Source organism: Anguilla rostrata, chromosome 1 (genome assembly GCF_018555375.3).
Source record: "Anguilla rostrata isolate EN2019 chromosome 1, ASM1855537v3, whole genome shotgun sequence".
Lineage (NCBI taxonomy): Eukaryota > Metazoa > Chordata > Actinopteri > Anguilliformes > Anguillidae > Anguilla > Anguilla rostrata.
In genome coordinates this window covers 74,438,825-74,451,836 of record NC_057933.1, presented here as the reverse complement: position 1 = coordinate 74,451,836, position 13,012 = coordinate 74,438,825, and the positions used below count along the sequence as shown (strand labels likewise).

At 41.9% G+C, this 13,012-nt stretch overlaps 3 protein-coding genes across 5 annotated transcripts in view; 1 reads left to right on the top strand and 2 right to left on the bottom strand.

Moving 5' to 3' along the window:
- LOC135235385 (NHS-like protein 3) overlaps positions 1–7,567 on the top strand; it is an 84,400-nt gene extending 76,833 nt beyond the window's left edge. Inside the window, exon 8 of the mRNA XM_064300853.1 lies at positions 5,974–7,567. Coding sequence (XP_064156923.1) covers positions 5,974–6,029 — 56 coding nt within the window. The 3' untranslated portion in view covers positions 6,030–7,567. The remainder of the gene's footprint in view (positions 1–5,973) is intronic.
- LOC135235406 (CD276 antigen-like) overlaps positions 1–13,012 on the bottom strand; it is a 41,594-nt gene that overhangs the window by 3,166 nt on the left and 25,416 nt on the right. For 2 of the 3 annotated variants that reach the window (XM_064300900.1, XM_064300898.1), the window contains exons 2-3: positions 882–948; positions 5–352 (exon numbers count right to left, since the gene is read on the bottom strand). In XM_064300900.1, the coding sequence (XP_064156970.1) occupies positions 5–352; positions 882–948 (415 nt within the window). Of the gene's footprint in view, positions 1–4; positions 353–881; positions 949–3,710; positions 3,816–13,012 lie in introns of those variants that run through there. The other variant, XM_064300903.1, reaches the window with a different exon arrangement.
- LOC135235478 (CD276 antigen-like) lies at positions 8,188–11,282 on the bottom strand (the record flags this gene model as incomplete). The annotated part of the gene is made up of 3 exons (XM_064300924.1): positions 8,188–10,302; positions 10,562–10,843; positions 10,934–11,282. Coding segments are annotated over 3 exons (861 nt in total), but the record flags the coding sequence as incomplete, so codon positions are not given.

Sequence of the window (13,012 nt, the reverse complement as noted above, 5' to 3'; positions counted from 1 at the left end):
CTACCTGCAATTTTCACAGGGAAGGATTTCTTCTGGCTGCCGGTCAGTGTTCTGACAGAGCAGGAGTACTCCCCCGCATCCTCAGGAGTGGTACGATCCAGGCGGAGGGAGGCGTTTCCCCACTCTAGCTCCGAATGATACAGGCTGGTACGGTTGGCATAGCGACGGCTCTGCAGGTCCAGCTGGTCACGGCTGTGGTAGAAGCTGTGGACCACCTCCAGGTGCCGTCGCCAGGTGATGACACTGCTGCCCAGGTCAAAGGCCCCATTCACAGGGAAGGTGCAGCTCAGGACCGTGCTGTGCCCATGAATGGCCACTAGAGGCGCACTGGGCACCTTTATCTCAAATTCAGCTGAAGGGGGAAGAGGTCACACTTTAATAGTCACATTAATGTTTTAACTATGAGCATTCTTTATTTGAATCTTACATCATAGACACCTGTTATTGTATACAGGTTCTGTGCATGTTGCGCTCTTGCCAACGTCTCACTGGTTAAAGGTCAAATATATCAAAATGTAGTTGCTTTATTTTAAAATATATATTTATTTTACAGGGATTTAATCAACACGAATTGCTCATTGACCATACTTTAATGGCTTGACATATAACATAAAATGTCTGTTTCATATCAGTTGTGTACTCAATATTAGGCTAGTTTGCTGATTCGGACACGGCCAGAAGTGAAGAATCATCAAGACAATACAGGAGGCCCATTTAAAATCAACAGTCTTATAACAAATTTATTAATTTAAAAATTTTTTATGAAAAAGAACAGAAACATGCACATCCAAAATCTCAACAGGTTCCAGAGAGAAAACAAATCATAATAGAAAACAGTCCACACTCTCTGCTTCATCTCTTATGAACTCAAGTCGACTCACCTTTGCAGAATGAGTGCTGTAGCAAAACCAGACAAAGGAAGGATAAGACTGTTTTCCTTAGGGCCCGCTGTTGAAAAATCAGAGAATACACCTGAACACCTGTCGAACTAGGAACATCCCACTAGGAAAGTGGAAGGTTTTTGTGAGCTCCAAGAAGTAAGTTTGACGTCACTCGACATGGCAGCGTTTGTGGTGAAATGTACTTAAGTTGCTCCGCGCACAAATAAGTCACTTCATTGTTAATTTAGGTCGTACTCATTAGCGCAGGTGATTGTGATGTTAAACGTTACTTCGCAGTTTACTTTTTAAAAAAAAAAGTTTTTACACAAATGTGTCTTCGTCAGGTAGCTAGTTCTCGTGTAGATAACGTAATGTTAGCCTTCTGGCTAGCTACTTTCCTAACTGTCAGTACCGTAACTGATTCTTTCAAGTCACTTGGCCCTGTGTATATAAGCATGCATTACATTACATTACAGGCATTTGGCAGACGCTCTTATCCAGAGCGACGTACAACAAAGTGTATAACCATAACCAGGAACAAGTATGACGAAACCCCTAGAGAGAAGTACCGGTCCAAGTGCAGGGAACAACCGCATAGTTCAGCTTGGACCCTTAAGGTTAAACTGATTAACACTAAACAGCGAGAACGGCAACAACGCAGTCTATGGAAGAAATACAAGCAGTAGTTAAGACAGATAAACTAAGTCACCTACGAAACAGCTGCTTAGTTACAACCCTAAGCTTACAGTCATTTACAGGGGGGAAGGGAGGGATGGGGAGAGGTGCAGCCTGAAAAGGTGAGTCTTCAGTCGTCGTTTGAAATGGGTCAGTGTCTCAGCTGTTCTGACCTCCACAGGGAGGTCATTCCACCATCGTGGGGCCAGAACAGACAGGAGACTGGAAAACTGGAGTTCTGGAAAGTACATGCAGTACATGGACAGGCCAAACATGTGTGTGGATGGCTTTCTCACAGTCAAGATTGATTGAATATGGTGTCTATATGTCCAATTTGTATTGGTATGTATGTATTTCGCTGCCCAGCCTTTCTGTTGCGTGAATGATTGTATGTTTCTTGGTATAAATGTCTGTTCATAAATGTGAATGTAACATGCTGCGAGGGAAATGTCCCCATGGGGATAAAGAAGTTCTCTATGTATGTATGTACAATATGTATTTTACATGCAGTATTTATTGTACATAGCAAATATACAATCACTTGTACATTTACTCAAATTCAGTTCAGAAGCAAGTATAAACATATGTTTTCTGGAGAAATTACTTCCTGTAGTTACTCACCAGCAGTTTTCTACATTAATTTCAATGTGTTCCATGAGACAATTCGAAATATTTGACACTTGGATCTGACACAAAGTTGTACATTCGCTAGTTAGTACACTCAGTATGTGCCTTGTGAGTATGTGAGCTTGACATTCTTACCTTTAATGCTGATTTTAAATAGGTTAATATTAGCCTTCAATCACTCCCTTTCGCTGCACTCCACTGTCACGCGACACAGAGAGCTAACGCGTTAACTAATGTTACCTGAAGACAAAAGTTTGTTCACTTTATTAGCGTTATCCAAAGCTGAAAAGTTGGAGAACGATTACGGCATTTTTTTTTTTTTTTTTAAACGTTAACGTAGTGTTTTGTATAGCGACCTGGTTGAAACAGCTAATTTCTCCGATGCAGTTTACTGGCGGTTGATTTAATTAGCGGTTTTAATGTGACGAGAAGCGCTTTGTCGTTTGAATGCATAACACGCAATTGCTTGAAGAGTCGACACATTTTAGGCCTGACAGTTTAACTGTTACTTGTAAACCGTACTGTTATACTGTCGTTTATCAATAAAAAAAATCTATTGCATATATTGCTGGTGCTCCTTACATTTTGGTGGGTGCTCCTAACTTTTTGAAGTTGGGAGCACCAGTGCTACGAAGTAAAAAAAGTTAGTTTCGAGCCCTGATATATTATTGAAGCTGCACTTCCCTGGCATATTGTCGGCACAGTAGGGCCTACGTTTACTAACTGCTACATTAGCAGAAGGGTGCCTGTTGGGCGTGCCTGTAAACAGACTGAGCCAGACAGAATTAACTTCTCTCCCCACCAAAATACCGCGAAGGTTACGTGCCACGTGTTACGTTTATGATTGGATTAATTAGTAATTATATTTGATGCAACTTTAGCTATATTTCCATTACTTTTCAAAAAAATATTATTTTCCATAACTTTTCCAGGGCCTGGAAATTGCACTTTAAATTTCAATTACTTTTCCAGGTTTTTCATGACCGTACGAACCCTGTGCGTAACTTGGCATTTTTGTACGTTGAAAACGTGTTTTTTTTTATGAGATATTTCTTTTTGCAAAGCGTTTTATTATGAGAGTGAGAAATGCGAAGTGACCCTGTAAGAAACGGTTGTGGATTATGGCTATCCTTGTGTGAATTTGTACAGTCTGATGAGCGTGATACCGTTTAGCAGTTTCGGTTTGCAGTGGCTGGGAGTCACAGTGTGACAAAGTGTAGCCGCATCGTAATCGCAAACGAACTAGCTAGGTCGCATAGCCAGCTAGCTATGACCACGACGGTAGCTAGCTACGAATAATGATTAAATGTTAAACCGGCTTGCCATAGTTCGCTTCTGCTTTCCCATGTAGCCAAATGCAAGCGGACAAAAGTTATACTAACGTTATAGCTAATAACTTGCCTTATGTTGATGCATAAGGAGGCTGACTCGTGAACCAGCAAGCTAGTCAATGAGCCAGAAGGGTAGTTATTACGGCTACTATTTTTGCCAATTAGGGATAGCTAATTGAATAGGTAAAATCATTACCTTTCTGCTTGATTCCATCGTGGTTGATAGTCTACTGCCTCCTTTGAAACTGTCTCTCTGTGATTTAGAAGTGTTTTCCTTTCTACTCAGTCTCAAAACACTATTGCTGTGTTACTTTCCGTCGTTTTTATTGCTGAAAAACTGCTTTGAATTAGCATGCACGTCAGCTAGCCAACGTAAATGGACCTTTAAATGCTAGCCAGTTACAACGGTGGCCAAAGTGCTAACGCTCAATGGAAACTGTCTGGAAATCCACAGTTCATCGTGTTGAGTTTCTCCAACGAGCCAGGCAACGTTGGTGATAAGTTAAGTCCTTTTTGTTTCTTTTGCCGGACAGCGAGTATCATCAACTTTGTTCCAGGTGGAAATAAGCCGGCTATTATACTTGGATGGTCTCCATTGTGATTGGCTGAAATTTAATAGGTTTGCAAAATCTGCACTCTGATTGGCTGTGGTAGTAGTGACGATTACTATTTGGAGGTGTGTGAGAAGGCTTGCTTATGTTGGAGGGCAGCAATTTGCCGCCGTAGCGAAGAACGCGACGATACGCCAGACCTTCATTGAAACCGGGGTGTGGTGCATGCTACCCACAGTTAAATTAAAATCTTTCTTTTTTTTAAATGTAATTATTTTATTTTGCCGCAGTCAAACTAGATTGCTGTTATGTTTTACACTGTTCGTTGTCGAATGTCTGTTTTTGTTGTTTTATTCATTTCAACACAGCTATTAAAGCCCCGTTCTCCCACGCAACACAGGCACGCACACACACACACACACACACACACACACACACACACACCGCACCGCACACACACACACCGCACACACACACACACACACACACACACCTCCCAGATGAACGCTGCCGTAAACCCGAGAGACTTTGCAGAGCAGAAAATGTCGGGAGACTGAAGTTGTGAGCGCCCTAAAACTCAAGCTCGCTTCGCCTCCACGCGCGATTACAGCGCGTTTCAGCGCACGCTGGCCTTGAACAAGGCGCAGCATCGATGTGAATCATCCGCAGGACTGTCAAAAATACTGCCCTTCGGGGCCTCTAGTGGCGCAGCCTGTAGAGCGCTAACCACACGCTCAATGCCAGCCGTGACGTCGGCTGCTCGAAACCGACCGCCAACCTTTGCCGTACATCTCTCCCTCTCTCTCCTCCTAATTCTTCCTGTCTCTCTACACTGTTCTATCAAATAAAGGAAAAGCCCAAAAAAACATATTAAAAAATACTGCCCTTTGACTCACATGTGGTGAACAAAATCATGTGCTTCACAATTTCCTGCCACAGAATGCATTGTCAGCCCTAATAACCACAACACTGATACTGTCATTACTGAACAAATTGCACCAGTGCACATGTGATTTAAAAGCAATCGGGTCAAAAATTATGTATTTATTGTTTATAAGTTGTGAAACATCTTGCCTACACTCAATGGTTCTTTTAAAAAAAAATTTTTTTTATCTGATTATTAATTTGAGTAGAATCACATATATACTTGAATACATGTTATAGTGTTACTGTAATTGCACTTAAAAAAACACCAAAGATGAGAAATAAAGTCATAACATAAAAAACAAAATTGCAGGCTTTCTTGTAAACAAAGCTTAGAAACCTGTGTAGTGGAGTATAGTTCTGTTCATAGTATATAGTTTAGTTTCTGGGGAAATATGATTATAGCTGGTCATTTGACCTCTGTAGCTGGTCATTTGACCTCTGTTGTGGTCATTCTAGTAGGTACCAAGAGGCCAGCTGTCGGTTCTCAACCTCAGCACCAGATGTAATTTTGGACCCCTGCTGATATCTATCATTTTTGCTCAAAAAGCCAGTTTCCCCGTTGGGCTCCATTCATTTTTGACAGCAAAAATAAAATACTTCCTAATATAATGGATACTCTGTGCATTATATTAGGAAGGAAAATCACTTATTATTTTTTAAATTATTTTTTTATTATTATTTATTTATTTATTTTTTAAAAGATAAGATTTTTTAATGTATTATTTATTTTAGCCTATGTCTGCACTATCCTCGTTGTACATGTGATTTAGGCATGTGACCAAGGACACAACTGAGATTGTCTGTTAAGTGAAAAATTGTACTTCCTTGTTCTGATGTGCTCCCCATAGGTCTCTATATGGGTCGCTGTCTCCACATATTATATACTCTAAGATAGATTCACACTCAGAATCCCTGATGCTTAATTCTTCTGTTTGTGCTGCCGGTGGGTCTCTGAAAAGTTCTCTGTCCTCTCTCCTCCAGCAGGTGGCGCACAGCCCGCAAGCACAGACCAAGTGACCTTATCGCCACCGCCTTGATCAATGGACCGACTGACCAATCAGGACTGTGGGACATAGTCTCTCATTGGCCATTTGTGAGGGAGGTGAATTAAGTGCAGGTGTCAAGAGAAGGGGGAAAAAAGAAAGTCAGAGAAAGTGAGAGATGGAGATGGAGAGGGAGAGGAGAGAAAAGAAAGAAAAGACATGGAACCATTGGGAAAAAAAGACTGAAGCCTTGAGAAGACTTGGTGGCCTTATAACAGCCTTTGTGTTTATGCAAGAAAGGTGTTGGTCTTTAATTTCTTATTAAGTTACAGCTTTTTTGAGCATTTTTCTGAATTCCAGAAAGACATTACTCTGGCTGCTGCCGAATGCCATGTCTCCTGGCACAGGGTGGACAAAAAACATTTGTTTCTGAGGAGTTTTGCTGAATTCACTGGCAGTTTGGTGAGGCGGTTGCACACAAGGTTTCTCTCTAGTGGTGCAAGAGGAGGATGACCACCAAGACATGGTTCAGGTGTGCTTGTTGCTTTGTATTCATAAAAAACTGGACACTATATCACTTAAAATATGCACTATTCTTTCATCTAGTTGTTCTGTTAATCATCAAAATCATCACTGTCGTCACAATTAAACTAATTGTTTCCTGTATATCACATAAGCCATCCAATCCAATATGGAAACACAAATATGAGTATTTTCTTTTCTTATTTTTAGTGTGGTTTCATCATTGTAATTTAGTGGTCTGTTTTTGTGTAGGAATGAGTAGCCTATTCCGGCCGGGGAGTCCTGCATTCACTACAAAGAAAAGAGTATATTTACAGAGCTAAGCTACAACAGCACTTTGTGCGGTAAATGAGCCGCACCTTGTTTTTTATGGTTGTTTTTTTTTATTTTTTATTTTAATATTCCTTAAGATAGCATTATGGCACAGCCATTTTTGAGACCTGTATTATGTTAAATGTGGGCTGGAACTGCTGTTCATCTTAACTGCTGCGGGGAGTGGGGGGGTGGGGGGGGGGATGCATGGCTTTTAAACTCTGTTCCCCTTCAGAGCTCATGCAGTACATACACACCTGCTCTACAGGGCCTGTTACACTGTCTGATTCGAAACCACCACGGTTTTTTCTGTGTGCACCTGATGTCATGTCTCGAACCCGTCTCCCTGAACAGGTGCCCCCTCTCCCATTTTCCCCACAGACTCTCGTTAAAAGACGGTTTGCTCCCTGAAGAGGTTGGTGTTACAGGCAGACATAAACTTAACATGAAAAAGTATTTTTTTTAAATCAGATCATAAATTTCATTTACCTTTGTTTCCTGTTGGTAAAATACCGTTTTCTTCTCTCGTACTAAGTAACATATGGTTATATGTATGCGGTGTCCTTTATGTAATTTTTTTTTTGATAATCGTTTTCTTCTTGTAAATTTAAAATGAATAGACAACAGTGTTGCTCAGTTCAGAGGGCGTGGTCACAGGACACATGGGCGGACCGAAGGTGGACAGGAGAGCTGTTGATATATAGCCACACCCCCTTCATGTGAGGTGTATTTTAGCCACACAAGACTAACCTTGCCCACTAGGCCACAGGCAGACTAGCTGTTTAAACTGGACATGTTTCAGAGTAAAAAGGTATGGGTATTTTGCGTGTGTATGCAAGTTTTTGATTGGGTCGTGTAGGTGAAGATTTGGCTGGTGTCGGTAAAATGTCCAATGGGGAGACATTTTGTTTGTGGGATAGGTTGCAGGAAAAATAAGAATGAGAAAAAGGAGAAAACGCAAAATCCCCTTAGTTTGGGGCTTTATTGTGTGGACATGTGAAGTTGTTTATGAATTCTGTCTGTTGAAATGGGGTGAGAATGTACAGAATTTAAAGTTTTTAAAGGCTGAGTGTCTGTGGCTGTTGTGGTTATTTCTGTGGGGAACCCTGAAAAGTGCCAAACTCTCTGTGCTGTATAGGTATGGTGCATGCCCCCGCCAAGGCGTAACGTGTGGTTTTATCATATGGAAGGAAAAAAAATTTCATCTCCAACTGTATGCATGCTTTTGGTACATGAAAACATGGAAGGTAGCATTCCCTTAAAACAAACTTCCCCCATGACAGATCTTGTGGTCTCATTTAGAGTTTTTTAATGCAAAGGAAGTGGTGGCAGGATGTTTCAGGAGTCTTACAGGAAGTGGGGAAATTTTCAGGAGCTTTACAGGAAGCAGGAAGTGGTGGCAGCATGACACAGTGGTTGGTCAGTGTCATTCTGTGTCATGCAGTATCACGTGTCACGTAGTGTCATGCTGAATACTGGGCTAGTCACCTGGCTTTTCCTGTCAAGTTATTTATATTAAGCACAAGGAAGACACCCTTAATGTTTTTGATAAAAATGACTTGAGAAGATTCAAATTGTAAAGCGGTTTACAAAAGTGTGCTCCTCATCAGACCTCGAAATTAAAACGGACTGTTGACTGTGCTGACAGGGAGTCAGCAAGTGTGAAACTTACCAGAGTCTGTAAGATGGACCAGCCAGTGTAAATAAAACAATCATAAAGCACTAAAATGCAAGTTAACTTGTTCCTTTTAACTCTTTAAGGTGTAACATCACAAATATGAGATTACAATGGGCCTCATTCATCGACCGTTCATAAGAAGGATTCTCTTCTTAAAACCCACTTACACAGTTTTCACAAAGATTCTGACATTCACCCATGTTTTCTTATTTGGGGTTTGTTCTTAGGTAAGAACAGAATCTACACACACTCAAGAGCACACTTGAGTGCTGACATGTTTGTGCAAAATAATTGGTTCTTGCGTTTTCTTCAATTCTACAGTTGTATAATATTATAGGATTTAAATTACAATAATATTTTCATCATTTATTATATTTTTTAATAATTATTTTCATTATTTTACAAAGCATTAAGGTGCCAGGTTCCACCTCAGAGGGTGGTTGCCTCAGCGGGAGTTCATCTGTAAATAAATGATAAAAATCAAACCATTGTAGTGACCTTTTATTTTGGGGGGTTTCAATTATGCAATGTTTGGTCTATACTGCAAAAGCAAATGTTTAAATTGTGAATACAAACTAAGCACTTGGGTAACACTTTTGGACATGTTGAAGAAGAGAACACTTATTCAGAGGCGTCACTAGGGAGGTGTGGACCGCACTGGGTGACACCATCAAAGGGGGGTGATACCAAAATGACTGGCAATACATTTTTTGTGCAGTGTTTTGTGCAGCGACGGGTTGAAACAGCTAGTTTCTCGGATGCAGTTTACTGCCGATTGATTTAATTAGCGGTATTAATGTGACGAGAAGCGCTTTGTCGTTTGAATGCATAACACGCAATTCCTTGTGCCCACTCGCACCAGCATTTTTTTTTTTTTGCCTCAGATTTGACATCAAACCATTTTTTTCTACTTCATCAGTTGTGCAACCTTCTTCGGATACAGCATTCACTGAACAAGTAATAGCATCCCATGCATCTTTTTTTTTTTTGTTATTTTATATCCACTACTGACGCTACTAAATATGACAAGTCGTTTGCTATTCACTTCCTGCAGCAATACCTCCACTTCAGAACTATTGAAGTTTTTCTTACGTTTTGGAGTCCGGTGCTCCACCGTCTTTAGATTTTCGTTTGGGCATTCTTGACTTCTCTCTTAACTTTTCTTTTCAATTCTGGTGTGTGATTTCTGTGTGTGCACACGGCCCTGCAGTCTCATGCCCTTTTATGGGAACTGGTAGGGCTTTTACCTATGCTAATTAGGAAGAACTGGCATGCGCTTTCAGTTTACGAGGACAATGGGATTCATCATTATAAGAACAAGGTTGCGAACAATTCTGCGGATTAAGAACACGTCATGAATCTGACGTAGACTTTTCTTAGGACCTTTCTCAAGAACAAATTTTTAAAAAAACTTAGGAAGATATTGGTGAATGAGGCCCAATGTTCTTAACTGAACATTCTAATACTGATGTAACAAGCAGTACTGGTAACTGAAATCAATGGCGTTCTAGAACACTTCCATGGAATATTGAAGAAAAGAACCACTGCCAAAAACCTTCTCTTCAAAGGGTTAACGTTCAGCAGTTCAATAAAGTAAAGTGGCTCCGTTCTTTAGTTTCCATTCCTGTTCACTGCTTTGGGGAGCCGTTTTCAGGGAGGTATTTTCTTCCCTAGTGGCTGTACTATCGGGTCCAGGGAAACAGCGGCTCTTCTTCAAGGACAGGATGATTCCCAGAATTCCCAGGACTGTTAAAATGGCCACAGGCAGGAGAGCATACAGAGCCGACCTCGACTCATCACGCTGGACAATGGCAGCTTCCGAAAGAAAAAACAGGCCATAGGTCATTCAGTCTCATTAACACTGCACATCCAATGCCGCTCACTGTCTCCTAGCAACCACAATATTATACTGCCCACTGTCTCCTAGCAGCCACAATATTATACTGACTACTGTCTCCTAGCAGCCACAATATTATATTGACTACTGTCTCCTAGCAGCCACAATATTATACTGACCACTGTCTCCTAGCAGCCACAATATTATACTGTACTCCCTCCCCAGGTGTATTTTTACCTGCCAGCAGGCTGAACTCCCTCCTGATCTCCTGGTGCAGGTCCTCGTTCCACAGGACGAAGGTGAGGGTGGAGTTGGCCCCCCTCTCCTGGGTCAGGGAGCTGGACACCACGTAGAGCCCCTGCGTGTCCGTCAGGAGCTGCGTCTGCGTTCCGTTAGAGAGCTCCACCCCCGTGGCGTCCAGCCAGCGCACCTTTGGGGCGGGGTACCCCCGTGATGTCAGCTTCAGCTCCACGCTTTGGGGGGAAATGCTCACCTGCAGGTGGGGCTCCGTGTAGGATGCTGAGAAAGGAGAGAAAAACAGTTACCGCCTCGCTACGAAACCACACCCACTACACACACCATGTTTGACACCCCCGGACAGGAGTCTACCTGCAATTTTCACACGGCAGGATTTCCTCTGGCTGCCGGTCAGTGTGATGACACAGCAGGAGTACTCCCCCGCATCCTCAGGAGTGGTACGATCCAGCCGGAGGGAGGCGTTTCCCCGCTCTAGCTCCGAATGGTACAGGCTGGTACGGTTGGCATAGCGACGGCTCTGCAGGCTCAGCTCGTCACGGCTGTGGTAGAAGCTGTGGACCACCTCCAGGTGCCGTCGCCAGGTGATGACGCTGCTGCCCAGGTCAAAGGCCCCGTTCACGGGGAAGGTGCAGCTCAGGACCGTGCTGTGCCCATGAATGGCCACTAGAGGCAGACTGGGCACCTTTATCTCAAATTCACCTGAAGGGGGAAGAGGTCACACTTTAATAGTCACATTAATGTTTTAACTATGAGCATTCTTTATTTGTATCTTACATCATAGACACCTGTTATTGTATACAGGTTCTGTGCGTGTTGCACTCTTGCCAACGTCTCACTGGTTAAAGGTCAAATATATCAAATAAGAAATGTAGTTGCTTTATTTTAAAACATATCTATTTTACCAGGATTTAATCAACACAAATTGCTCATTGACCATACTTTAATGGCTTGACATATAACGTAAAATGTCTGTTTCATATCAGTTGTGTACTCAATAGTAGGCTAGTTTGCTGATTCGGACACGGCCAGAAGTGAAGAATCACCAAGACAATACAGGAGGCCCATTTAGAATCAACAGTCAAAATTAAAATTTATTAAAAAATTTTTTATGAAAAAAAAACAGAAACATGCACATCCAAAATCGCAACAGGTTCCAGAGAGAAAACAAATCATAATAGATGAAACAGTCCACACTCTCTGCTTCATCTCTTATGAACTCAAGTCGACTCACCTTTGCAGAATGAGTGCTGTAGCAAAACCGGACAAAGGACGGATAAGACTGTTTTCCCTAGGGCCCTCTGTTGAAAAATCAGAGAATACACCTGAACACCTGTCGAACTAGGAACATCCCACTAGGAAAGTGGAAGGTTTTTGTGAGCTCCGAGAATTCACTCGACATGGCAGCGTTTGTGGTGAAATGTACTTAAGTTGCTCCGCACACAAATAAGTCACTTCATTGTTAATTTAGGTTGTACTCATTAGCGCGGGTGATTGTGATGTTAAACGATACTTCGCAGTTTACTTTAAAAAAAAAAAAGTTTTTACACAAATGTGTCTTCGTCAGGTAGCTAGTTCTCGTGTAGATAACGTAATGTTAGCCTTCTGGCTAGCTACTTTCCTAACTGTCAATACCGTAACTGATTCTTTCAAGTCACTTGGCCCTGTGTATATAAGCATGCATTACATTACATTACAGGCATTTGGCAGACGCTCTTATCCAGAGCGACGTACAACAAAGTGTATAACCATAACCAGGAACAAGTATGACGAAACCCCTAGAGAGAAGTACCAGTCCAAGTGCAGGGAACAACCGCATAGTTCAGCTTGGACCCTTAAGGTTAAACTGATTAACACTAAACAGCGAGAACGGCAACAACGCAGTCTATGGAAGAAATACAAGCAGTAGTTAAGACAGATAAACTAAGTCACCTACGAAACAGCTGCTTAGTTACAACCCTAAGCTTACAGTCATTTACAGGGGGGAAGGGAGGGATGGGGAGAGGTGCAGCCTGAAAAGGTGAGTCTTCAGTCGTCGTTTGAAATGGGTCAGTGTCTCAGCTGTTCTGACCTCCACAGGGAGGTCATTCCACCATCGTGGGGCCAGAACAGACAGGAGACTGGAAAACTGGAGTTCTGGAAAGTACATGCAGTACATGGACAGGCCAAACATGTGTGTGGATGGCTTTCTCACAGTCAAGATTGATTGAATATGGTGTCTATATGTCCAATTTGTATTGGTATGTATGTATTTCGCTGCCCAGCCTTTCTGTTGCGTGAATGATTGTATGTTTCTTGGTATAAATGTCTGTTCATAAATGTGAATGTAACATGCTGCGAGGGAAATGTCCCCATGGGGATAAAGAAGTTCTCTATGTATGTATGTACAATATGTATTTTACATGCAGTATTATTGTACATAGCAAATATACA